The 27956-nt window shown below is 33.9% G+C and overlaps 5 protein-coding genes across 6 annotated transcripts; 1 reads left to right on the top strand and 4 right to left on the bottom strand.

The window, feature by feature from the left end:
* Positions 1–287: 287 nt before the first annotated feature.
* On the bottom strand, positions 288–6287 carry LOC123212124. Of its 2 annotated transcripts, none has more exons than XM_044631178.1 (10): positions 6089–6287; positions 5477–5643; positions 5319–5383; positions 4822–4862; positions 4561–4709; positions 4345–4458; positions 2462–2539; positions 1333–1398; positions 643–723; positions 288–559 (listed from the first exon to the last, which is right to left on the bottom strand). In XM_044631178.1, exons 1-10 carry the CDS (start codon positions 6234–6236, stop codon positions 491–493), a joined length of 978 nt encoding a protein of 325 aa, XP_044487113.1. In that variant the 5' UTR covers positions 6237–6287; the 3' UTR covers positions 288–490. The 2 variants fall into 2 exon arrangements, with proteins under 2 accessions (XP_044487113.1, XP_044487114.1); XM_044631179.1 differs by having other exon boundaries at positions 4561–4649; positions 6089–6283.
* A 3620-nt stretch (positions 6288–9907) lies between these two features.
* Positions 9908–11746, bottom strand: LOC123211226 (transcription factor TCP14-like). Its single transcript, XM_044629818.1, has one exon. It carries the CDS (start codon positions 11605–11607, stop codon positions 10351–10353), a length of 1257 nt encoding a protein of 418 aa, XP_044485753.1. The 5' UTR covers positions 11608–11746; the 3' UTR covers positions 9908–10350.
* Positions 11747–18006: 6260 nt separating this feature from the next.
* LOC123211225 (cytochrome P450 98A2-like) lies at positions 18007–19736 on the top strand. Its single transcript, XM_044629817.1, has one exon. It carries the CDS (start codon positions 18156–18158, stop codon positions 19677–19679), a length of 1524 nt encoding a protein of 507 aa, XP_044485752.1. The 5' UTR covers positions 18007–18155; the 3' UTR covers positions 19680–19736.
* A 215-nt stretch (positions 19737–19951) lies between these two features.
* On the bottom strand, positions 19952–21807 carry LOC123211227 (flavonol synthase/flavanone 3-hydroxylase-like). The gene is made up of 3 exons (XM_044629819.1): positions 21127–21807; positions 20735–21056; positions 19952–20602 (listed from the first exon to the last, which is right to left on the bottom strand). Exons 1-3 carry the CDS (start codon positions 21477–21479, stop codon positions 20333–20335), a joined length of 945 nt encoding a protein of 314 aa, XP_044485754.1. The 5' UTR covers positions 21480–21807; the 3' UTR covers positions 19952–20332.
* Positions 21808–22261: 454 nt separating this feature from the next.
* Positions 22262–26674, bottom strand: LOC123211228 (NAP1-related protein 2-like). The gene is made up of 10 exons (XM_044629820.1): positions 26267–26674; positions 25197–25319; positions 25042–25092; positions 24743–24814; positions 24487–24603; positions 24334–24395; positions 23547–23607; positions 23384–23440; positions 23222–23263; positions 22262–22561 (listed from the first exon to the last, which is right to left on the bottom strand). Exons 1-10 carry the CDS (start codon positions 26381–26383, stop codon positions 22478–22480), a joined length of 786 nt encoding a protein of 261 aa, XP_044485755.1. The 5' UTR covers positions 26384–26674; the 3' UTR covers positions 22262–22477.
* Between the last annotated feature and the right edge of the window lie 1282 nt (positions 26675–27956).

Below are 27956 nucleotides of genomic sequence, written 5' to 3'. Positions count from 1 at the left end.
AAAGGCCACTTAGTTCAATGAACCAGTACACGTGGGTTTCACTTCAATTTTGTATTATTTATTTATTAATTTATTTCAGTATGCGCAACACGTCATCCAAAATAAGGAATAAATAAATTTGATGTAGTTTATTATTTCACGCTCTATATTTATTTTTAATATATTTATATTTTCATTTACATATTGTCACGTGCTTTCAAATGGAAAAGATAAAGTGGCAAAGGAAGAGCGTGTGGCATCCACAGGGCAGCTAATTGCGTGCGCATACATACGATTGAAAGCGAAGGAGAGGAAAAATACAAACATTTTTATTTATTTCTTTGAAGAGTTGTCTGATTAATACAAACGGTAGAAAAGCCCAAAATAGTAATCTATCAGTAAACTGGAAAGGATAGTGAAGGAAATAAGGCGGCCATTGTTGGAAATTTTTCTTGATTCAAATAAACATCTTCTCAGGGTCCTGAGCATTCAAGGGGGAACCTGCGAACATTCATTCGTCCGTCCAAGGCGAGCGCCAACAAGTCGTACTCTTCACGTACCAGAGCTCAGACACCTTTGCCTGTATAAAAAAATGCAGTCATGGTGAGCTATAATGTGATTCATGCTACTATGTTTTTGCATGCAGATTAAAAAACAACTTACCTCGAATCCATGGATTTCGCTGTTTAGACGAGCAACTAGTTCGTGGAAGAATTTGAGTTGATCTGAAGTATTTTGATGGTCCTGCAGATGACACACGCATAAATTCAAATCAGTAAAATATGATATGATAATGTTTGTTTCCCGCATAATCTGAGATGAGGATATTAAAAATAAAATCCAAGGACATTGGTCGAAACTTCTCAGTAAGGTCAGAAGTAGAAGTATCATATAGTCAAAATGTTATCTAGCAATAATGCAATTAAGAGCTATAGAATTCACAAGCAGGCCGGATTTTCCAGATGCAACCCTAAGCAACAGTCACAATCCAGCTTCCTTGCAGGGTTGGCTGTTTCCTCCCTCAAGTTCAACTTCTAAATATAATTTCATATTAGGAGTTATTTCAGCCAGTTGTCTGAGATTAAGAATGCCCAACATTCCTGCAACCATTTTCACATGTTCACATACAGTGAAGGCAAATTCAACTTCATCAGAACTGACAGCATATCATAACTTATATTTACACAGGCTTCATTGAAAGCTAACACCAATTATTTCATCCCAACAACAGATATAACGCAGCTCAATGCTTCCCAATTGCCAGTTTGCAATTTTAAAATCCTAAAGATGTCAATCGGATACCTATGAGAACAACTGAATGCAACAAACTTATTGACACTTATAAGGTACTACCATGGATGAAGCCGTAGGGTGACCCAGAAGCCTTGCAAATGATGTGTGAAGAATAGCATCATCATACTGCAGCATAAAGAAGATTAGTGAGTGCAACATTAACAAATTAGATGGCATATATATCCAGGCACATGTTTATCAATTCCATATCAATGTTCGTATAAATGAAGAGAATTATCCGCTGATGGTTTACAAATGGCACTAGTGAAGCTATGACATGACCTATGAACAGAATATATAACCATCCCTATTAAAATGAAAACAAGATGACAAACTATCATTTAGGACATGATTTGGGTTCAGAGCAACACTGATAACTAGCTGAAATGAAATTGTGAAAGTAATAAATTTAAAATGTGATTTTTCATTATAAAATATGTAGACTTAATGCTCTCCTGTTACAAATATTGAAACAACAAAATAATCAAAGTTATGAGCTACTTTTATGAGTGACCCAACCATAAATAGCATTGTGCAAACAGAACATAAGAAACTTGGAGAAAGCTGCTAACCATATTAAGTTTCCTTCGTGTTTGGTTAAAAATATGCCTGCTTGCAAAAATTACAATCATTTCCAAATCTTAGGGTAAATTTCATAGTTTTAGCTATCTGGCATGCATGCCTCAAACATTACACTTCACTGTTTTCCGATTCTTAAAGATTAAAATCCAAGCTTTTCACACTATTTTACAGTAGGAATGCAAATGAGTTGAACCAAATTTCAAGCTTGATTTTGGCTACCTCCGTAAGCTTGCAAGCTCACGGCTTGATGTGAGTAACATATCAATAACACCCCTGAGAGTTTCAAATCTTACACATATGCTCTTACAATCATATTTTTTAATTTTGAATATAGGGGGTAATTGATAAATATATAAATTATAGGGTTTAAAATAATGTTTTGAAAATTAAATTGTTAAAATATAATTGTTTGAGCTCAGCTCGAGTCAACCATTTCTATCTCAAGCTCAAGCCAAGATCTTGTTGGCTCAACAAACTTGAGCTTGAGCTTAAGCTTAATCTCTACATATACGTAGTCAAATTAAGCTTGAACCAAACATTACTCTACTCAATGTAGCTCATTTGCACCCCTATTTCAACGGTATATAAGATTTCATTTGGTTCTTACAAGCTGCTTCTCAGGTGCATGTGGAAGAGCAGTTCTCAGCTTAGCACGAATAGTTACAGGATCAGCTCCAGAAATCACCTTCACAAAAAATTAGGGAATTATTGTCAGCCAATAAATTAACTTCCTATATGACAGTTTCCAGTGAGAAATATGGGACAACTGCTACTAAAACATTTAAGTCACATGGAGTGGTTCCTCATCCATGGCACAAAGATATCAACAAATGATTAATCTTTCAAGATAACAACTAACAAAAATGAGAGTAATACACATCCATTACACTGTTTCAAAATGACATAAAGAAATGCAAGGAGAGAAATTACTTCACATGTGGATATTTGTTACGACTTCACACACTTGTGAATTCTAAGAAACAAAAATGATATGAAACTAAGCAAAATAATACAACAACAACAATTAGAGTTGCACAAAAAAGCCAAGGCCCAGGGAGGAGAAAGCCCAAGCTGGATCGGCCAAAGGAGGGGAGAACAGGCCAAGTCCTCAAGGCCTGAAACTATGGTTAACAAGCCTTGAGACTGGGCCCAATGGTAAAATAGAATAAGAATGTACAAAATTAGCCTCTAACAGTAAATTTTTTAAAAATATTTATTTTTACTCATTTTTTAAAACATTATTAAAATATTAAACGTGCCCAAGGGCCCAATCCTTAGACTGGCCTACCAGGCCCCTGCATGGGGCTTGGACCAAGGACCATTCTAGGCCTTCCATATGGAGTCAAGGTCCTTGTCCTCCATAGCACCAGGCTCCATTCGTCCAACTCTAACAACAATTAGAAAACTAAACTCTAAAAATTTAACATGGCAAAGCTTCTCTGCTTATAAGTTGCAATTTATTAAAGAAATTGAACTGCTTTTTCTCATCTACACAACCATCCTTATATACAAGTTATCTTACTTCAACTATGATTCCTAGACAGATACAACTTATGATTGAACCTAATTACTACTTTCCTTATCTCAATACAATTTCTAAACCAAGGCAATTTATGCATTGAACTTTAATTAACTACTTTCCTATTCAACAAAAAAATTCTAACTTAATGGGTATTTCCCTGTATTGAATATCTTCTACTAAACTACTTTGCATATTCTTTCTCACTTCTACTCTTGTAAATCTTGAGCTCCTTGATTTTCCGCCTCTTACGATGGTAGTTCACCACAATTGGAGGCCTAACAATATTGAGAGCCTAAATTATAGACAAAGCTTTGGGTGAAGCCATCAACAAATTTCCCTCACCAAGGCAATAATATGAAAGTAATAGATGTTCCTAATACGAATTTTGAGAGAACCACACCTCAAAAGTTAGCTATTGAGATGGGAAAGCCCAAGGCCATATAAACTCTACACTAGTTGTCCATACTTTCCAATGTAAGATCCAAGTTTCATACCTTGCATTTAGGAACCTAACAGTTCCCAACCTTTGAGTGTTGAAAACAATGAGTTATAAGAATCTGGTATCATACTTTCTGTCACCTAGAACTAAAAAATTATATAATATATCATCATTTTCCTTTTCCTTTTCACATGTGTAAACACTCCAAAAGCATATATACTGGCTATTATTGATGCAACTTTTCTGAGTTGGAGATGATTTGCATGCATCTGATCCCAACTCCACCCACCATCTAAAGTAATATGTTTGACAAGTGAATAGGACAGAAGAAAGTAATTGCAAAGGTTTCAAGTGATAAACTCCACCCTAGTCACAGAAGATCAAATTTCCACATGACAGTAAAACATTCAGAATGCAGAAATTCAATTTCTTTGCTCATTCACAAGTGTGTGGCTGTCATAGACACACACAGAGCAAAGAGTAGGGAAGGAAGGGCAGGACAGGGAGAATACAAGTTAAAGAAAGTGACCTGCCAGCAACCCAGAAGCACACCAGTTGAAGTTAAAACCACCCTGTCTAGGACAATTTTTAGAGGACAGAGGCCCTCTGCCACAGCTCTAACAGCGGCTACTTCAGCTTCAATCTATACAAAACAGAAAAGGATTCAATGATTACATCAAAACTCAAGCAAGAAGAGTTAAAAGCATTAAAGAGACATCAGAACTAGCTTAAACAGGCATCGTACCTCATCTTCAGTGGCAGGGACAGGTGAAATATGATGGGAGGCGTGAAACATGCTAAAATGGTACAAACTTGAATTCTGAAACCATATTGCTAACAAAGATCCATTTAAGCATGCCAAAAATGAGGTAACAAATAAAGAAATTGAAATCTCTACACAATGAAGTGGAAAAACATAAAACCATGCAAGAAATGACTAAATTAGCTCCGGAACATAATTACAGAAACAGTATTCATGTAAGAGGCCGGCTATATAATAGCTTACCTTTATCAAAATGTGGACTGAATATACGTTTTACAGCCTCTCTGCACCAAGAAGAGCATGAAATTAAAATTTAAGCTTCCAAATTTCACAATGAACTAAAAAATATATCACAAAAAAACTTAGCAGGTATAAAGTTCCAAAGACATACATACATTCATGCAAAGAGTAAAATATAAATATACATATTAATTAATTTAAAAACCTCGAGCTCAATTGTATTTCTTGCACTCAGTGTCAAAACTATGCAATCATTAATGAAAACCAATCATTTATATTTCTATGGAGAAGTCAAATTAAAATCCTAATGAAAGGTTTTAATGAAGAAAGAAAAGGATTTTTTTTTTTTGCTGTTTAATGGCTAGAGTGCACATATTCTGCTCAATAACACACACACACACACATATATATATGTATGTATGAATACATACATACATACATATATAAAAGATAAACAATACAGTAAATCAAAATAGCAAGAATAATGAAATAATGCTTACGAGATATGCACTGAATACTCTGTGCTCATATACAAAACATTTGCTCGTACAGGAGGATTTGCTGCCTGAGAAAAAGAAGATGAACCACCATTGACTTAAAATATCTCAATAAATAGCCATATAAATTAAGTTTGCAACTCAATTCATTTATAATTTACCTTAAGTACAGGTGTTACAACTCCATCTTTGAGATTGAAGATATCTGAAAGTGACAATGACTGAGATGTTTCCCCTTGCTTCAGAAAAACCGCTCCATGCTCATCCAAATCCCTCGCCATCTTATCATATAATTTTGCCCTCCGCTCCTCATTTGCAATACGAGAATCTGATTTTAAAAAAAAAACCCTCCGTACAATTAGCATCACTCAAATACTTTAGTCTAGTCACGATACACATATAAATGAATTCCTTGATATGGACTGCAAAATTTTAACTCCATAAAAAGTCTAGTTCAGAAACAGGGATTTACTCTTTAATCAAATCCTAATTAAGAATTTCCAAGATCCAACCATAAGGCACGTCATAAAAATCTAAAACCCAGAAAAGGCCACCAAATTTAAGGTATCTGAAATGCTTTCCTCAGATATATATACTAAACACTCAAGTTCTGATCAAACATGGATATAATACATGGGTTTGCCACGATTTAATAAGAAATAAAAAAGCCCCTTACAGATCAAACACAACAAGATCTTGTAAGCTAATAAACGGAAAAATTTTCAACGGTTTCCTATAATTGAAACTTAACCAAAGAGAAGAGATGAAATTACCTGAAGCAGAAAAAGGGTATTTCTGGTTCTGGGATAAATTCTGGAGGGCCATGTGAAACAAAGAGTAGAACAAGACGAGAGAGATAAACCAGATAAAAAGTACCCTCTTTGAATGACTCCACCAATTTCTAACCCTTGCCATCTCCATTAACTTTTCAAGTAACAAATGATGACATCAAAACCTTGTAAAATAATATTTGATGTGGTGAGGAATGGGACATGAAGATTGAGAGCATTTTGTTTGTTTGGGGTTAAACTTCACATCACATAGACTTTCAGTTCTACTTCTCTTTCAAGCCTTACTCTTTTCCTCTTGTATGGACTTCTGTAGCTGTAAATTTTATTTATATTTTTATTTACTTTGTTTTAGTATTTACGATTTTTATATTAATTTTCTGATTTATAATAAGGGATGATTTATTTAGTTAACTTTCTTTTTTTAACAAAATACCAAAAAGGGGCACAAGTTGTTATTTATTTATTTATTTTAGAAATTTCCAAATGACTATTTTCTGTCCAAGGGTTGATGAACAGTCATTTTCGTCCTAAATTTGAAAAAACTATTTCTCCACTTGTCCTCAAATTTGATTAGTGTATTCCATTAAATGAAGGAGTGGAAATATCGTTGTATATTAATTTTTCTATTTTCCTTTTTATTTTTTAAAAAAAATTTAAGGAAAAAATTGTAATTGTTAAATATATTAGTGTTTATAAAAATTTTAAGAATTTTTTAAAAATTTGAAAAAAAAATCAATATATATTTAATAATTTCAAAAAATATAATTACACATATAAAAATATAATATTTTAAAAATATAAATAACCAATTTTTAAACTTATAAAGGTGTATCAATAATTGAATATTTATATTAAATATTAAAAATTATTTTAACACTGGTAAAAATTTGACCTAAAAAAAATTATTTTTTTATTGAATCCTGCTTATACATATGCAGTCTATTGACACTTTTTTTTAAACTATATCGATCATCGAATTAATTATTTTATTTATTTATGATTCAATCGATTTAATCAGACAATCAACTAGTTTAACTTATTATCAAATTGTTTTTTTTAATAGTATCAAACATTTATTATATTTTTTATAAACATAAAACATATAAAACATAATTTTAAATATATTAATTAAACAATTAATAAGCTATTACAAAAATAAATGAATAATTAGTTACAAATTATTAGTTTTAAATAGTTTTTTTTCAATTTAACGGATTTATTAATTTTAATCGAATTTCAAATAAGACAATAAATATATATAGGTGGGATCAGATTATAAAACTAAAATATATTATAGTGTGATTCATAATTCAATCGATCAAACGGAATAATTATCAGGCCAGAGTTTAAAAACACTGGACTCTAAAGTATAGCCAGAAATAAGGTGGGAACATATTAGTTATTGTATTTTGTGAGAAATTCATGATAAATACTCTGAAGTAAACTAATTTTCTCTGGAATTCCTTCACATTCCACTCATCCAAACACTTTGCATCTCCCAATCAATACCCTAAAATATCATTGACGATAGACAACTGGAAATTTTACTTTGCTTACCATGGAAGAACTGATACATGATGGAAAGTAGCCATGAAAACGACTCAACGAAGAGACACCCATTTATTAGATTATAAAGAACCTGTCTCCCATTGTTACAGAGTCCAGACCAGAGCCAGACAAAATCAACTCCAACATGTTCATCTTCCACATTGTTCTTAATGCAACCTTCACGTACATTATAATGAGTTCTAATTGCGTTTTGGCCATCATAAATTGGTGTAGGAATTCATGGGTTATGATATGGCGTTGAAAGAAGAATAAAAAGACATGGCTTTTGAGAGTGTTTTGCTTGAGTGTATTGTATTGTAATGTATCTCTTTATGGGTATGTTACTTAATTGGTACCCAACATCACACATGCCAAGAACACAAAAGCCATCACTTTTTGCAAAATTTTACTGTTACATCATGTGCAGTTGGCTCTTGTTGTGACTTGTGAGATGTCATTGCCATTGTAAAGGAGCTCTCATTCTCTGTTTATCTGCCCATTAATTCACGACAGGAATACCAAAATGGTAAAAAAAGCACTCTTCATCATTCTTCCTCATTGCTCTTAATAGCAATTACACCACAGCGACTGAAACACATGCATTTCTTCTTCATCCAGCTAAAGAGCCCGAATGGTGTGATGGTTGTTGGTTACTTTTTGAATCTTGTGTAAGATAAATTACAGTGACAACATTCAAGATACGCAACTCCAATCATATTAAGGGTTTATATTTACAATTATATTATAACAATTTTGATAGCTGGTGTTATTCTTGTAGCTAGTCGTATCTTCAGATATTATTTTCCAAACTTTTTATGTATAACAATAAAATTGTCGGTAGGTTTGGAGTTTCTCCAACAAATTTTACTTGTCTGTGCATCCACCAGCTTGCCGGCCTGATTGGAAGTAGATAGCTCGCCACATGTTTGAGGTATTGTGTGAAAGAAATGAAATGTCAATTTTCTTATTATAATTAAATCATGGTGGTAAGATTAAGAGATTTTCCGGGGCCCAAAATCAAGGGTTTTGAAAGTGGCATTAAGAGATTATTATCATTTTTTCCTTGTGGGTCAATTGAATTAATGGGAATTTGGTGACGATTTCTGATAAGCAAACACTTTAGATTTCCTAAATCGATATGGACTTGTTTGTTCAACCTCCAAATGTTTATTTGAGTTGTTGGAGGGACCAAATTATAGTACAAATTGGGTTAATTTCCATGTGCTAAGAGAGCCTGACCAATTCAATTTTGTGATGATGGTGTTGGTGTGACAGATACCCCATTTCCGCACACCTAAATCCTAATAAATGCCAAAACATGGTGCCTTTAAATCGGATTAACAAACAACTCTACCTTAACCAACACGTAACTCTTGTTTTTCAGCTAATTGATCATAATTAAGTGGGTAGTTCAGAAGGATTTAATGGATATGAATTGAAGAAAATCCAATAACGATGAAGTAAAAGCATGACCCAGAGCAAAATAAATGCAGTTGAGAAGAAGAAGATGAAGAAAATTAGAAAATGCAAACCCAGATGACAATTCTGATTTTGTGTTGAACAATTATAAGATACGCCTTTGAGGTTAAGAAGAGAAAGAGAAAGAGAAAGGGAGAAATGGGATAGAATAGAAGAGATGAAACTCAAGACTCCAGATTCCACATTCCACATTTTTCTGAAGGAGACCCAATCATTCAATGTGCCCATCAAAACATGGCCCACTTAAAAAAATGAACGGTACAGATTAATGAAGCTGATGGGCCACATATCAGTAGGGTCATTAAAAGCCACCACAGATCTCTATGGTGGTGGCAGGCCCAGGCCAGGGCCAGGCTAGTAAACTTACTCACTGTCAAATTGCTTAAACAATTTCAAAAGAAAAATAAAAAAAGAAAAAAGATTGAGGAGGAATGATCCACCTGTTTGTCAGTGACATTGTACATTGGTTAGGGCAATGAGCAGCAGCTGGGACCCGTTACCTGAGCCAACACCTGGAACTGATAAGGGTTTTGACCCCACCGCCCTATTAACCCCATTTCTCTCAAGAAACTTAATCATTGATGCAGTAAACCTTGAGATTCATGGCAGATATTAGAATCAGAAACAGAAACCCATTCAAAGATAAAAGGTAAGTAAAATTTTTAATACCATAAATCATAAATGCACTGCTTCTACTGTTTCATCTCTTTCACTACACTAACTTTCTTGCCTTTGTTTTACCATAACAAACAATATCACCTTCACAGACACACAAAATCAAATACCCATTTGCTACTTTCCTCATTTCATTCGCCGATGCTCCATAAAATTACACAGATAGTACTACTGCTTTCATATTTGACAGATAATAACAATTGCACAAACAATGATGAAGAAGAAGATGGATCAAGATATTGTGTAAAATAAAATTAAAATGAAGAAATAAAGAGCCAAATGAGATAACTCTTGTAGCAAAACCAGGAAAATACCCATATGTTAAAAATAAGCAGTAGTAGAAGTAGAAGATTGTCTTTCTTTCTTTCTTTCCCTTCAAAGTTCAAACCCTAATAAGAATCCGCGGCCAACCCATATTAACCAGTACCACACCAGGAAAATAAGTTAATTTGGAATGATAAAAACTCGGGCAATCAAACCTCACGTGTGTTACACATCGATCAAACTACACACAAAGAAATTAAAGGGGTTGATCTTTATTATTATGAGTGATGACTTGTTGTATCGTGCCGATCATCTCCACCACCGTGGTGTGAATGCGATCCACTTGCTTGTGATTCTGATATTCCGGTGCCGGAAATGGGTCTATATGGATTTAATCCAGCTAACATATTCAACTGACCTTCATTCATATGCCCACCACCACTTCCTCCTCCTCCGCCGCCCCCACTGCTAATGCTTGAGCCTAATTGTTGACTAGGCAATAAGGCCAAAGGGGTTGAAAAATTCATAAAATGTAGCCCACTTGACATAGTGCCTCTATACAAAGCACTGTTATTAACGGATGGAAATGGCCACACAGGGTCACCACTCATCACTGGATTATTCGAATTTGTAACCATCCAAAAATTAGCCGGAATTTGACCGTGTCCATGACCATGACTGGCTGGAATCGCACCGGTGCTTGGCTGCAACAAGTAATTCCCCATTTGATGCTGTGGCGATAGCTCTTGTTCAGGCCTTCTCTTTCTTCCTAAACTCTCCTCCGCCTCTGATAACTCCAAGGAATTATTATTATTATCTCGCAATTCTTGCTTGGCTTGCAACATAGCATTCAAATTGTTAGACTGAAAATTGAGAAATGTTGGTGTAGTGTTGTCGAGACCAATACTCGGGAACAGGCTCCGACGTTGTTGCATAGAAAAGTTCGCGTTGTAGTTTACAGATCTCAACTGAGATGGAACAGACATGCTGGAGCCGGAGCTACGTAGTGAAATATTAAGCGACGTGAAATTAGCAGGGATTGTCCCAGTTCCCGTGGCGGCGATCACTGCAGGCTCGGCTTGTTGAAGCAACCACTCGATGGTTTCACCGTCAGATTTGTGACCAAGCTCACGAGTTAGCTGAAAAACCCTAGCTGCACAAAGAGCAGGCATACGAATTCTGCGTCCACGTCCATCAACCTTGGTGTGTCTATCCTTAGTCGAGGTTCTTTTCGGAGGAGGCTTCTTGGAAGTTTCGGGAGAGATTTGAAGAGTAGAAATGGAACGGTTTGTTGTAGTAGAAGAAGAAGAAGCTGCGTTCGTGTTTGTGTTTGAGTTAAGTTCATGATGAGAAGAAGAAGTAGAAATAGGGAGTAAAGGGTAAGGAGAAGAAGATGAGCACGGTTGCTCTTCTTCTTTCTTCTCAAGTAGCTGAAATGGAAAGTTATGACGGTGGTGGTGATGGGGGTGGTTGTGGTGGTGGAGCTGATGATCATCACTGCCTCCTCCTCCTCCTCCTCCTCCTCCTCCTTCCATGATAGCATCAAAGTAGTAGGTTGTTTCTCTAATGGCTTTTTAAAGAGAGACTGTAAAACCAAGATTTTTCTAATTTTTAATCTCTGTGTGGGTCTCTTTCTGTTGAAAGACTACTCTACATATCTAATATAAATCTCATAATTTCTTTTTTTTTTTAATTTTTTTAAGAAGATAATGAGTAGGAATTATATGGGTGAGCTTTCGAAAGCCCTTTTTTTTTTTTTTTTCCAAATTAAAAAAATAAAAGAGAAAAATAAAATTAATGAATCTGAAGAGGAGGTTCCTTTTTATTGTGGTTGGACAGCCCCTTTGGTTCAGACTCCACGTGAGGTGCTCTTTTTTATCATTCAATCCATAAAGACAATGGTGGCCGATGTGGGACCCAATCCCAAGTCAAAAAATTGAGAGACTTAGGATGGAAAAGATTATCAAGTGGGTCCCATCTCCATTCAAGTAATCATTTCAATTTGCCTTTCGCCTTTGCCTTTCTTCTGCACGAACCAACCTTTGCTGGCCAAGACACTTCGGGATTCCCCTCCAGTGGTAGGCTTTGCCCTTTGCCCTTTCCATTCCAATTTTTTTTTAACTCTTAGGATTCGCCATTGATGTTAACTCAACCACTTATTAAAGTTGAACCCAAAACCCTCTTTAGCCTCTTCACTTGTCATCAGCTGCTTCATCAAAAATTATTGTTCCTTTGAATGATTTTCGTCAAAGGATTCTTCATCCGTGGATTAATCATGAATGGACGGACAGTTTCCATTTTTCTTTATTTAGTAAATAGTGCATTGTATGGTTAAAAAGATTCACTGCCAATGCTTTGTCTGATTTAATGTAATGTCAATATTGATTGCGATTATGAGAGATTTGATCTTGTAATTAGGTGGTTAATTAAATTCATGCACTGCTAGCTCTATCAAAATGGTGAAAAGGAAACATGGGATGCTCAAAATATACTTTCTTTCTTTCTTCCTTTGTTCCTATCTATCTTTTCCTCCCTGGCGTTCAACAATTTTTACTATACGGAAAGTGAAAATTACTTGACGTTCATTTTAGTAAAAAACATCTCAGAATAGTGAATCAGAATTTATTCTTCCATGAATGCCTGTCAGATCTCGCACAGTTCAACTCATATATGAACAAAGTAAAAGTTTCCTTCAACTTTTCTCATTATGCATGTAATCGTAATTTAGGTGAAAGATCGATGAGTTTTCCAAATTTTGATAAGGGTAATTGGTTGGTGCCAGCAGTGATGACTGATAGTTTCTGTTCTGTCATGTACAAAACTGCATGCAAAATTGTGGACCTCTATTGGGCACCATTTGCGAAGAGATCCATTCGCTAAAATTTTGTTGCCTTTTCTCAGACCACATCTCTTTGCTCTCATGTTTTCCAATACTGAAACGCCATTGAAGAAGACAGGTTACCTTCCAGTATAGCTAGCTAACATCCTTATTAATATATCTGTCCGACAACTCCAACATATATAGAGATTACATGGATTTTAGTTGATAAAGATAGCTTGATGCTCGATCTTTGTTTATTTATTTATTTATTTATTTTCTCTTTTATCTCTCACAGTAGTTGTCTACAGAAAACTGTTTTTAGTATCACAATTATGGGCATTCCGTCTGGGTATCGTATCAATGGTTGGTACTAAATTTTGACTGACAGCAATATCTGTGAATTCACAAGAAGCCAAACTCTGTAGGTCCATTCGGTCAATTCGTCTTCATGATGGTAATTATTTCTACAGTTTTTGGTTTCGCCAGTGCCATTATCTGTCTATTTGAGTTTCTGAAGCTACTTCATATATTAAGATTGTAAATTTTCAAATTTAAATCACGTGGGTAAAAAATTATTCAAGAAAGAACATGGTTTTCTAAGTTCCATGAACATAAATGTAAATTTTTTTACAGTGGTAAAAACCAAGTCGAATCACTTGGTTTTTTAACTGGTCAAACCACTATTTACTAAACTAAGGAAAACAAAATTGGTTGGTAGAAAAACCGTTTTAATAATTAAATTGGATTAAACTGCAAGTGGTAGTAGGGAAAAACCCAAATCAAACCTTATTTTTGCCCTCAACAGAAAAAATTCAATTTTTTTTAGAACTAAGTCTTGAAAGTAATTTTCTAAGTTTGACGAACAAGAATGTAAATCCTTGAGCTGGTGGATAGTTCAATCAGAGAGATGAATAGTCACGTCAAATGGGCGAATGATAATACTAAAGGGATGAACCATAATGTAAGACAAGTGAATTATTAGAAAACTGTTAAACTTGAACCAAATTACTAAACTGAAAATCTAACTCAAGTTGAGTTTATCTGAGCCAATCTTTCTTAGATAGTTCTACAAATCATTTAGGGTTGAGAAAAGAGAGGACCCTAAAACTAATATAATTAATAATTTGCTATCTATATAAAAAATAATGACAAATTAGTTAAGTTGGGCCATTGTTAACTAACCAAAGCCCAAGCTTAATTATGATTTTGAGCATATTAAACAGGAGTTTTAGATCTAACCCATGTAAAGCCTGGAAATTTGAGATGGGCTTTTGTTTTAACAAATAATTTTAAGAGCAATACTTTAGTAATTTGTATTTAATATACAAATAAGTATATATTTATATATATATTATTATATGATTAAATATTATTTTATTTTTAATTTAAAATCACTTAATTATATTATAATTTTATATTAAATATATATTCATTTATATATACATAGTTTTATTATAATTTTATATCCTATTTATAGGGTTATGCATTATCTGGTTTTAATGAGAAAATTGAGTCAAACTATTAAGATATTTCACTTTTGCTCAATTTAAGATTACTAATGATCTGAATTGGTTTGGGAATTAAAAATCAACTCAAGTTTATTAATAAAAAATTATGTTTAACACCTAATTGATCAGAGAAATTGAGAGTAATATGCAGCAAAGTAGCATCAAATTAGGTTTAATTGTGTTAATTAGTGATAATTATAAATAGTAATGAGGAATTGATTTGCGAGATGAAAAAGAAAGAAAGAGAATGATTTGCAGATTGACACATGAAAACTGGAAAGGAAGAGACAGTTGGTATCTTTGCAATTAGGAGTTAGGGCTGACGTCATACAAGATTTGATAGCAGGTTGCTGAGTCACATCAATTGAATTGACATCTTTTGTCTGCCAACTAGACCTGTTTCAAAAGAGATCCACGCGCGTCTTTTGCTCGGTGAAATCCACATCCCAGTGTCATTATTTATTTCGTGGTCATCATGCGACACGTGATTCGATATTTTTCACGAAGGAGCGTGATCAAATTTGAAGCTGTCGTCCTCCTAAATTTCTGGATGTGACCACTGAAGTACATGTCACGCACTCAATAAAATGCCTTCCGAATTTTTTACATTAAATTCACTTCAAAATTTAAATTTTTTATTTTTATATATTTTTCCCATTTGAAAGTATATGTTTTTTAACAAAATACAAAATTTTTCAAAAATTTGATTTTTTGTTAATCCGTTTAAATCCAATTTTTTAATTTAATTATTTGAATAGTATGGTTCAATCTGATAAACTTTAAAAATAATTTTTAAATGAATCAAATTTGTTTTTATTAGTAAAATAAAATAACCTAATCTGATTTTAAACCCATGTATATATTAACTATAATATTTCATACATAGATAATTAAATATTAATAAATATAACTAATTAATATATAATTAAATTAAATATAAATATATATATATATAAAACATATTAATTTATTTATATTTATAATTTGTTTATTTATATGTATTATATTATTTATATATTAAAAATATTTTTTTATTATTTTATTTTATGAAAGGAATAAACTTATTTGGGAATTATTTAAAGTTTGGTTTTGATATCATGGAATATGCTTTAAAAGGTTAAAAATAATTGAGGGGTCGTTTTCTAGGAAAAGCAAAAATAATCCACACTTAGATTTTCTTTTATTCTTGATGTTAGACATTGTGTTGACAAAATGTGCTATCATTTTGGGATAAGAAAATTAAATTTCTATTTTGGATTGATTTCATAGATAGCCTTGTCTCTCTTTCAAATAACATCCATAGTTGATTGAATATTATTGAAAACAATAATAATAATTAGAGTTTAGTGTAGAGCCAATTTATGACGTTTGCCATAAAAAAACTTGTCCCTTCAATTTCGGGAAACCACCTTCAAACAAACTTTTTATCGATGAAATATAATTATTTAAAGAATTAAAATTTTATTAAATCGCTAAAATGAATGGATAGATAATTAATTATTTGATCAAAGTAAATTATATATGCATTCAAAAGATCTTTTTTATAGATTGACATAACTTTTATCGATAGCGTAAACTGATTAACTTCCAAAAATAATTTACGAGTGTTTATGCGAAACTCTTGAAATTATATGACTATAAATCTATATGGTATTGAATCCCTTTATCGTGTTAATATCACCAACATCAATAATGAATATACAAAATAGGGCCTTTGTGATAGTACTTAAAAATTTATTTTCAAATACAATAATCATATTTATGATGATCGAATAGTATCATATATCAAAAACCGAATTTTTCATATTATGTAGACTATATATTATATCATACATATAATATTTTAATTATCACATTAACAACTTAAAAAAAATGTTATAATCACTTATTAAAATTTTAAATTTTTTTATTTATATATTCATCCTATTATCACTTATTTAAAACTATCATTAATAATAATATATACTATATAATATATCAATTAAATTGTATATATTTTTAAATTTTTTAAAAAATATATATTTTTTATATGTATTAAATATGAAAATTGACAGCAAGTATCCGTTGGTGGACAAAATCGGTAATAAGAAAATTCAAATCGTAATAAATGGTACAAAGATATTGACTTGGAGAAATAATGCAAAGACGACGGCAAGTTTCCATTGGTTGAAAGGGAATAAGGGGTATCTGACAATAATAAAGTGGCAAAGAGTGATAAGTTGTGGATATGTTATCCAAGCAATCTTGGTGACAGCCAATCAGAATTCACCACCTAAGCATAAAATGACACCCAAAGTAGAAACCAATCCTGTAAAACATAATCCCTCCAAATTTAAACATAAAGCCAAAGTTACAAATGTAATTGGACCACATCAAAATTATCTCCTCTACTACGCTTTAAAATATCCCACTCAACCGAAACAGACCAATATCTTTTCAACCATTTTTTTGGGTTTGGGTAGCTTTTACTTTGTTCAGGGAATCATATTTACTGACTTTTCCTGTATTGACTATTTTTCACCATGTGATGTACAAGTGAGTTCTTACTGTTTGAAATAGGTGAAAAAGGCAAAAATATCTTAAAACTAAATAGTCAAAATATATGCGGGATAAGGTAAGGAACCCATCGGTGAGAATTATGTCGAAAATAAAGAGACTGATGCTAAAAACAAAGTAATTAGAACACATCGAAAATTGAAAGATAATGTTAGACAACCATCGAAGACATAAAAGACGAAAGAAGAATATAAAAAATAAGAGAACAATATCAAAAAATTACTAAAAGAATATTAAAAATTGAAAAAAATTAAATAATATCGTTGAAAACATGAGAGTAAGGCAAAAAAGTCGGGATATTATCTTATCTAACTTTTTGAGTCACGATGTAAACTTTTTATATCTAAAAATTATCATTTTTAAATCTATCAACTTTTCTTGGTGTTTTCTAGTAGCTGAGAAATGAAAAAGAAATTTAAAGTGTTTAGGATAAAAATGTAATTTTCTTATCTATATCATTAGAGATTTTTTTTTATTACTATGAGTCTATGACTATCAAACAGAGGGTAGAAATATAAATTTTCTAAACTTGATAGGTGAAAATAGACTTTTCATCAAATTAAGGGTAAGAAATGAAATTCTTCATCTTTTGTCGTGTACTTTTATTGGCGTCATGCGGTAGCCTATAAGTGTTTGATAACAATTAACAAGACAGACTTTAACAACTCATTTATCAACTCAATCATCTCGTTCACCTTTTTCTTTTCAATTTCAATCCTTTTTAAACTGCTTCTTCTTTTCACAACCAGAATTCAGAAAAAATATATAAAATATATCTTTTTTTTTCACTTTCCTTTGCCCATAAGGCATAACCCAGAAAGAAAGTAAAAGTAAAGAAGGAAAAAAAAGATGAAAAATATGAACATGTCTACTGTTTTGGCATCTTTGTAATGACACCAAGACATTTGCACGTGCTGTGTTTATCAACATTTGACAATTTGATCTTGTTTCTAGTGATGCCACGTGTGTGTGTCAATTTTCACAGGTGGTCATATCACCTAAGTACATGTCATTTCATGAGCATTATTCTCCTCCGATTTTACTTGTTCTCTGTAAAAAATTAAAATTTCATTCCATTCATGCCTCCGGGAAAGAATTGTTTGTATATTTATTTTTAATTCAACATATAAAGGACGTGAAACTGTTCAACTGTATTTATAATTGTCAAACTAGATGAAGCAATTCATGTGTTCTTCTAATGGCTTTCTCTCTGGGATGCTTCCTGCTGTTGGTGGTTATCTTACTTACTCACAGACTTCGTCAATGGCTGAGATATAAGCTTCCACCGGGTCCATACCCCTGGCCACTCATTGGAAACATTTTCCAGCTGAAACCAGATAGATTGATGAGTTACACTGAGTGGTCAAAGATTTATGGCCCCATAATCTCTGTCTGGCTGGGCTCAACTTTGAATGTTGTAGTGTCAAACTCAGAATTAGCCATGGAAGTGCTCAAAGACAACGACCATCAACTGGCGAATAGGCACAGAACCATGGCGGCAGATTTCCTTACCAAAAATGGCAGAGACCTTATATGGGCTGATTATGGCCCTCACTATGTTAAAGTAAGAAAAGTGTGTTACCTTGAGTTGTTCTCACCTAAAAGCGTTGAAGCTGTTAGACCCATTAGAGAAGATGCAGTTAGAGCCATGATTGAATCAATTTTCAAAGGCTTCTGCAATGGTAATCCTGATAATCGTGGTGGTAAAGGTTTGGTTTTGAGAAAGTATTTGGGTTCAGTAGCGTTTAATGTTATAACAAGATTAGTGTTTGGGAACAGTTTTGTGAGTAAAGAAGGGATAATGGATAATCAAGGATTAGAATTGCAAGCAATTTTAGCTGCTGAGTTTAAGCTTAGCACATTTATGGACATGGTCGAACACATTGGGTGGCTAAAATGGGTCTTATGCTTCTATAATGGTGAGGCACTTTCAAAGCATTTGGCTCGTAAAAGCCGATTAGTCCGAGATATAATGGACGAACATAGGGCTAAAAGAACTAAGAGTGACAACGGGAAGCAACATTTTGCAGATGCGTTGCTTGGTCTTGAGGCAAAATATAACCTCGGTGAGGACACCATTAATGGATTGGTTTGGAACATGATCACTGCAGGCATGGACACTATAGCAGTCTCAGTTGAATGGGCCATGGCTGAGTTGGTCAAGAACCCACGGGTTCAACACAAGGCTCAAGAGGAACTCGAACGCGTTATTGGGTTGAATCGTGTGGTCAACGAAGCAGACATCGTCAACCTCCCTTACTTACAATGTGTAGCCAAGGAGTCACTAAGATTACACCCTCCAACGCCATTGCTGCTGCCCCATAGAGCCAATTGCAGAGTCAAAATCGGCGGATATGATCTTCCCAAGGGGACTATAGTTCATGTAAACGTTTGGGCTATTGGCCGAGACCCCTCTGTGTGGAACGACCCCCTTGAGTTTAGGCCTGAAAGGTTCTTGCAGAAGGATGTTGACATGAAGGGCCATGATTTTCGGCTGCTACCATTTGGTGCAGGAAGGCGCATATGCCCGGCGGCACAGCTAGCCACAAACTTGGTAATGTCAATGCTCGGTCACCTGTTGCATCATTTTAGATGGACTCTGCCTGATGCTGTTAGGTCAGAGGAGATTGACATGTCAATGAGGCCTGGATTGGTCACTTACATGGGGACTCCCTTGAAGGTTGTTCCTTCGATGAGGTTGCCTATACACTTGTACGAATGAACATCTTAGGTTCGACAATTTTTAATAATAATCTGAAATTTTGAATTGATTCATAAAGTGGGTGTACATAAACTTACTGAATTTGAAAATTACATAACTGGAATTAACAGTACACATGCAAACTTGTTTCCCTTGTTTAGGTGTTTAGATGGTAAGCAGAGTAGTTATGGCAAGCTAAATTATTTACTTTATTTTATTAATCTCGATATTTGATATATGCTTTCATCATAATGAATTAATAATCAACAAAATAAACAAGAAAAGAAGGAAGCTTAGCTGAACCTGAAAGCATGCTTGCATAGATCATCTATGTGCGTCAATTTATGTGGTTCCCACGACTTAAACACCCTAATATTTTACCGCCTGCCCTTGATAAATAGACCAGACAAGCCAGCTCGACAATGACACCTTAACAGAAACAAAATGGCTGAGCTCAAGATAATAAATCATTTATAAACTAAGTCTAAGTCAACACACATATTATATAGTCTGAGCCGCTGGCTGTTTCATCAACTTTCATTAATCCAAATATTGCATCGTTACACTGTCGATGGCAATTTCAAATAGTTTTCACATTCCAGGATTAGAAACCAGTACTTTTAGAAACAAAAGCTGCAAAACAAATGTATGTTGGTTGATGATATGGTATTTTGCTAGGTGGTGGCGGCATAGTGGGTTATGTGAATTACATCTTCAGGCCTGGTAGGTGGGTGAGTCTTGTTTCTCATCCTTAATGCCTGGTAGTCCTTGTATAAGAATCCTCTGTACTTTGGTGGCTCTCCAATGTCCGTGCTGAACTGCGGCAATGGCTCTACCCATTTATCTCCTTGCAGGTTATAGAAGAAAGCATACGAATATCGGCTTTTCCCTTTCACTCTCACCACTCTGTGGGTTGCACTCTTCAGTTTGTTGTTGCTAAGCACCTTCTCCCAGTGTTCCAGAGAGAGAGAGAGAGAGAGAGAGAGAGGGAAAAAAAATCAAAAAAGCAATATCAATCACAGGAGATAAAATCTTCTAGTTTGAAATGAGAAAATCGCCAATATAATTGTCGGTACCTGAATAACATCGCCTAAATTGACAACAATTGTGTCTTGAGCAGGAGTTGCTGGTATCCACTGATCGTCCTTCTTAACCTCTAGGCCTCCAACTTCATCTTGGAAAACAAATGTAACACAATTCCCATCTTCATGTTCTGTTATCCCATTATCTTCAGATTCAGTAGCTGGGAGGTAATGCAAGGCTGTCATGAAATCCCAGCTCCTATCATGATTATATTCTTTGAGGAAGTCGGGAGGGAGATTTAAACACTCATTCACTATGCTCTCTATAAGCGAACCCGTCTTCCTTAAATGGGAGAACACTTCTTCCAATACCTTTCTATCAAAATAAAAAATGTTAAAGAACAAAATTCCAGGAATAAAGATAAAAAGATACCGCAAAAACATACTTGAATTCAGGTGGGTTTTCAGGGTACACATTGAAGGCAGATGCCGGTGGAAACATCAGTAGATACTCATTCTTGTCCGGGGAGTTTAGAGGCTGCCTGCTGTAACCGGCTGGAAGGGGAGCACAGGACCCTGGACTAGACTTGCGTTTCTCTTCATCTGAAAAACTGAAAAATGTCTTGGACAATTCCAGGGATCTGCGCATCAAAGTTGGGGGAACCCCATGGTTCACAATTTGGAAGAAGCCATAGGTGCTGCAAGCTTCTCTTATCACCTCTATGGCTTTCCTCTTGCCATCCTCATCATTTTCTCTGAAGAAAGGCGAGAGATCAACAGTGGGAATGGAGTAATCCATTTCAAGACTCCTGGCTCAATAATTGAGGCTGATCCTACGAATATATAGATATGATGAATCTTGCGCAGAAAAAATCACTGTATTTTCCCCTTTCACTCGTCAGCTTGGGGAAAAAAATAGATTATTTGTTGGCAATTTGGCCTGCCTCGATTATCTTATTAAGATTCCAGCACACAGTTGTTAAACACCACTTTAGTCAGGACAAATTGGCAAGAGTGTGACCTCGGTTGCAGAAATTTGAGTCATTTGAAGTACCAAATTGCCTGATGCAAAGCAGAAAGCCAACCATTTGCGCAGACTTCTAACTGGAACGATCCCAAAATCAATTATGGAACAGAGTAGATGATCTGTTGGCAATTTGGCGTTGCCTGAAGATATTGTTAAGAAGCTAGCACACGGTTACTTGTTGTATGCCAATTCCTCAAATTTTAAGATCCAAGGTACTTGAGAAAATAAAAAAGGATTAATTCTTAGAATTTAATTTACTTTATTTTAAATTAACAAAATACTCAACAGGTTATCGCATATAAAGCTGGTAAAGTCCAATGAAAATGAGCTATCAAACAGAGCTCCTACCATCGATAAATCCTTTGAATTCTAATTTATATAGGAAAGATGCCCCAGCATCGTTACACCACATAGTATTCTGACTCTGTTTTTTCCCCATTGGTGGAGCTTAAAACAAAATTAAAAAAAGGGGTTTAAAAAACCACACAACAGCATCTAACAGGTATAACCGGGGGGAAGGGGGAACCAACAAAAATACACTCAAGAAGAGAACATGAAAGAAGGGCCTTTTAAGTAAAAATAAATAACAGTCAGAACCATGGCATGACAATGATGTTTGCTTACACACTAGAGAAAACTATCATCAAAGAGTCAAGTTGGTCATCCTCCCCATCATTTTGCTAAAGAAACCACTAGGGATAACTTTACATCAAGTTGATACGAAAGCAAAGAAAGCAGCTAATATAAGTGACTGTTCTGTTGAGGATAACTCAGTTGCCATCCTCATCGCCATCTTCGTCATCATCATCTTCTTGATCATCCTCATCATCATCGGAGTCGTCATCTTCTTTTCCCTGTCAAATGATGAGAAATCAACAACAGTATCAGTATATTTTTGCCTGCAACTCAACAGGTTCCCCTCACAAAGGTTTGAGGCCTCCCAAGTTATTCTATCTTTGTATACAACACTAGAATGCATTGTGCTAATGTTACAAGAGAAGGGAGTTAAAGGTCAGAAAAATATTGCTTGCTCGGTAGATCAAGAAAAAGAACTCCATCTCTATTACATCTGATCTGTAAATTTTTGACATTTAGTTTGAAAACCAGATATCAGTAACATGCCTTCACCATTCAGATTAATAACATGTACCAATGAAACCTAATTTCTCAATGGAGAGATATTTTAAGCAGGTAAAAGGTCCCCATTTATATTCGAGTTTCTGTTCTTAAGTTGTTCTATTCAAGAATTCAGAATTCAAACACTAAGAAAGCTCTAAAGCTCCTAGTTTTTCCTTCAATAAAAGCATCTTCTTTTTTTAAGTACTGCAAACACAAACACACAATGATGACCACTAGAAAATATGAATTGGCAAACAATGAAAACAGTGAAGAACTAATAACACTGACTAATAAGGCAAAACCAGGATAGATATCCTAAAATGAACTTCAGGTAAAAAAACACTGATTGAATTATCTTCTTGCTTTTTTTTTTTTGTAAGAGGACCTTCAATTACCTCTTCATCAGCTTCCTCCCCCTCAAACTCTTCATCAGCTTCCTAAAACACATAAATTGAAGTTAGAGAGGGAAGCAGAAAAAAGATTTCATGTCATAAACAAACTTCAACTAACACAAAGGCAAATGTAAAAAACAAAGCCCAGAGGAAAAAAGAACGCACATTGTTAAAGTAGGTGAGAGGATTGGGCCATAAATCCTCCTTGATGATCTCTGCAACCTGCAATATTTAAGAGAAAAAAAGCCTCAATTCAAGAATCTCTATAATCAATCTATTCGATTGGCATGGATCTCGCAATCAATTAGTATACAGTAATGGAACTTACATCATCATGCATGCCGTCCAAGGTATCCTTCTCCTGAGTATCACTAAACCAGCTAAAGAAACTGCATTCATAGTTGCAATATCAAAAGTAAGATGTTGAGCACAGATGTGTATATGAAAAATCAGAATGTAAGAGTTTTGACAATAAGGATACTACATTTATGAACTGCAGATTAGATAAGAAGCATGTTGCCCACGCATAACATTCTTAGCTTGACAGATACTTCGGAAAGCATGTTGTCAATGCACACAATACCATATATATTTCAAGCTTTAAAATTCAATATACGCATTTAACAAAAAGATAAATTATAAAAAAGATGGACAATAAAAGCCATATTTCTTCACTTCTACAGAAGTGCACAACCATTGAAACCTAATGCTCCACAACATTAGGTTAATTGATGAATGAAACCTTAAAGAACGATTAAAACCTTGATAATAAATAGTACAATACTAGTACATTCATAAAGTATAGAGATATCACTAATCCATCAATGTTCAGCAACTGACAAACATAGATAACGCATCACACCATTAATTGAAATTTTAAACCCCAGGCAAACAATGCTCAGCTAAATTAAAATTTTCTAAAAACTTTGAGGACCCCCAATCAAAAGAGTGATCATCATTCATCGAACTTACCAATTTCTATTTAAGAAGCAACTAGTTTAGATTATTGCATATGTCCTCTGATTAAATCCTCAATAAAGGAAAAACCAAAATATAAGCACAGCAGTGAAATAAAGTTCTGAATTACAAAATTTGCCAATAAATAAAAATCCAACCTTTCTTCAGCAAATGGACGCTTGTTCCCTTTCTTCTCATGATTAACTCCATTCGGTAAACCCTTTATACGGAAGAAATGTAATCAAATCAAAACCAGAACAGAACAACAAAGATACACTTGTAAGAAAGCACTGAACAGAAAAAGCCCTCACCATTCCCTCTTTCCACTTAATTGGTGTAGCAGTAATTTTCATTGAACCTTCATCATCAAGGTAGGTGAAAGTCTTTGTAAGTTTGGTATCCTCAAAATAAGGATTGGGATTGAAGTTCTAGAAAATCAAAAGAAACAGAAAAAACACATCAGTACATCCACCAATAAAAGAATAAATCGACATTGCTAATATTCAAGCTAAGTCTGAATAAAGAGCGAGCTTCTAATTGTTCCAAAAAATTAAGAAATAAACTCACAAATGTAATAGAGTATCCTGATTTGACATCTTTAAAGTCCTCCACCTCCAGAGAGCTCAAGTGCCTGAATATCTATCAAGGTAGAAAGCAGAGCAGATGGACAATTAAAAACTTTAAACAGAAAAACAAATCAATTGAAGAAATAGAAAACTACTTTTCAGGCATCATGGTTAAAGGCTGGTGTGCTTGAATAAATCTAAGAGTGTAATAGCAGTTCAACTTCTAAAGATTAAAAAGGAAGCTGCAAATAAATAACTGCAAAAAATCAACATTAATTCTTAAGGAAGCAGCATTCAAACCTTTTGATCCTCTTCACTTAAAAGTTCACCAAGAGCAGGATGACTAATAAACTACATAGAGTGAGAAACAAGTCAACCACAAGAAGCTTTCAATCATGATAGTTCATTAATTTTATAGTTTTCTCCAAGTAAAAAATTATGAACAAACTACTCACAGCAGTTAACCAGAAGTCAGGAATGGATTTAATTATGTCATTCCGCTTATCATAAACTGGCTTGCGTATCTCACTATATTTCTGCTCCACTTCTAAAACTTTCTCACTTGCCTCTTCATTGATCTAGATGATAAACAGAAAGAGGAAATTTTTATGAGATTCAATTTGATTAATAATTTTGCGAGTGAATACATTCATACTCAAATGCACTCCAACATAAATGAAAATTATCATATGTCCATAGTAGATGTAATACTAATATCAATTCAAAGCAGGAAAAATAGAATAAAAAATTCAAACTTCAGGAAATTAAACATATGACAGTAGACATTCATGTTAAATGCAAGCAATTAACATGAATCAATTGAGACATTCAAGCTATACTAATGACGTAAAGGAAAACAGACTGCAGTTTAGACTTAAAAACTTCCTTAACAACCAAAATCAAATCTAAAATGTGGTGAATAATGCAGCAGTTTTAAGATCAAGCAAACAAACATCTATTTTTATCAGCACTGCCCAGAAACATCAAATCAATTTACGTCACAGACCCTCCCAAAAAGAAAAAAACACCTGGAATAACTATGCACTTCAAATCATGCACAAATACAATAGAGATGTCTCAATGTGGTTCACAGTGCAGTTTCTTCGGGACAAAAAGTAACTTATACAATCAATCATAAACAAAGCGGAAAGAACCAATATACATCTGACAGAACAATTAGAAAGTAAAACAGTAATAAGATGAACGGACAAAGCAAAATTCTTATAAAGGAGTTTACATTGAAATCTTCTGAGAATCTAATTTACCCCTTCGAAACAAATATAAACTGCCAATAAATTTATTGAGACTTATACACTGTACTTACAGCACTCAATTATACTAAATCTCCATCAAAACACCAAAATTAAAGCCCATAACTTTTCTACCTTATTTTGATCAATTCTCTCGACGACCAAACAAAATGTATTAAGTAATCCCAAAAAAGAAAGGAACATTAACACATACATAAACATAAACACAAACATAGAAAAAAACAAACTTTAAAATATTTGTGTATATATATCACCTTTTCAAGCTCATCTTGGATCTCTTGAAGTTTCTCGATTGACAGAACAAGTTCCGAGTCGATGGGCTCAGCGTTTTCTTCTTCTACTTTGGTCCTCTTGCTCTTGTCTGCCACCATTCTTCTCTTGGCAGCTAATAACAAAAACCCTAACTCTAAATCTTCCTCTCTCTCTTTGGGAGTGTCTAAAACCCTACTGCCTTTGCTTCCCTTTACCCCTCCTTTTGTATGTGGTGGAACGAGGAAGGATGTCAAAACAAATGAGTTAGGGTTTTGCGAGCTTATACAACTTATGTGAAGTTTTATGCAGGTTCAGAGAAAGAACCAACCAAAAGCTGACAACTGTGTAGTAAAGGAGAGTATTGTCATTAATGATCTTCAGGTAAGGGTATTTAAGTAATTTACATTGAGATTCGCATTAACATTTGGACAGTATCTTCTTAACACTTGGGCTCAACTACATTATATAAACAAAGGAGAGTCAGGCAATCAACTAGATATTTTCCTAGTTTTCTTTTGTTTTTCTTTAACCCCTTATGATTTCTTTTTTTTCTCATAAACCCCACTGTAGCACTTTGGAAGAGCCGGAACAGGATCAAGAAGTCCAGCCCAAGTTCAGGCTTTAGCCAGTTATGTGTTTGTCAGGAAAACCTTAGTAAAGTGTAATAGTTGCCGAAGAAAAGATATCACTAGAAATTAAAAAAAAATCATAAGAACAGAATATAAAGAAAATAAAAATTATTAAAAAAGATAAATTCTTCAATAATTTTCTGACAAATTACTCTAGTCAAATTAGGGTATTCCAATATGAGATCAATTTATTTAAATCGAGATCAAATTTATGCGGCTCAGATCCGCCTTTAGGATTGGTAGTGGAGAGAAAGAAAGGGCTTTAGATTGGGCTAAACTTGGGTATTGCCATTTGGGCTTTTACAGAAAATAGAATTGGGTTATTTCCTTGTCTTCTTGCATGTCCATCCTTCTATTTTGACAATGCTCATCAATTAGTTGATTAGACCTGTATCTGATAATAAAATTTTAATATTTTCAAACAACATTCGAGTGTCTAGACTTTTGGGGATATTATTAAAATCTCTAAACCTTTTTAAATAAATATACCGCAATTTTATTTTTATAAACAAATTTAATTTTAATTTTAATAATATCCCCTCGGTTAATTATGTTACTTTCGACTATTTATATCACTTTAGCTAAGTATGTTAAATTTGATATAATTTTTTTCAAAGATTTAATAAATTCTGATTCGAAGATTCAATGAATCATATTTTAAGGATTCAAAAAATATTTAAAAATTTCAATTTTTATTGAAATACAGATAAGAATAAAAAAAAAAAGTATAAGTAGAGTTGAATTCGAGTTGAGTCAAGCTCGAACACACTTGAGCTTAAACTCGACTTGGTTTACATATAGTTGAGCTCGAGTTTGTGAAAGCCAAACTCTAACTTTGTTTGAATTTGGCTTGACTCGTTTTTTGTTATAAAAATGACATCGTTTTAATACAAATTAGTCAAAATGACGTCGTTTTGTATTAAAATTTTTAATAAGAAAATTTGACGAGTAGCTCGAGTTCAAGTTCGAGCTCGACTGAGCTAGTATTAGGCTGACTTGTTTCATGTTCGTTCGAGCCAAGCTCATATAGAGTTGGCTCGTTTCGAGCTCATTCAAGTCAAGC

This window comes from Mangifera indica, chromosome 3 (genome assembly GCF_011075055.1).
Source record: "Mangifera indica cultivar Alphonso chromosome 3, CATAS_Mindica_2.1, whole genome shotgun sequence".
Taxonomy (NCBI): Eukaryota; Viridiplantae; Streptophyta; class Magnoliopsida; order Sapindales; family Anacardiaceae; genus Mangifera; species Mangifera indica.
The sequence above is the reverse complement of the archived record's forward strand: the minus strand, read 5'-3'. Positions and strand labels throughout refer to the sequence as shown.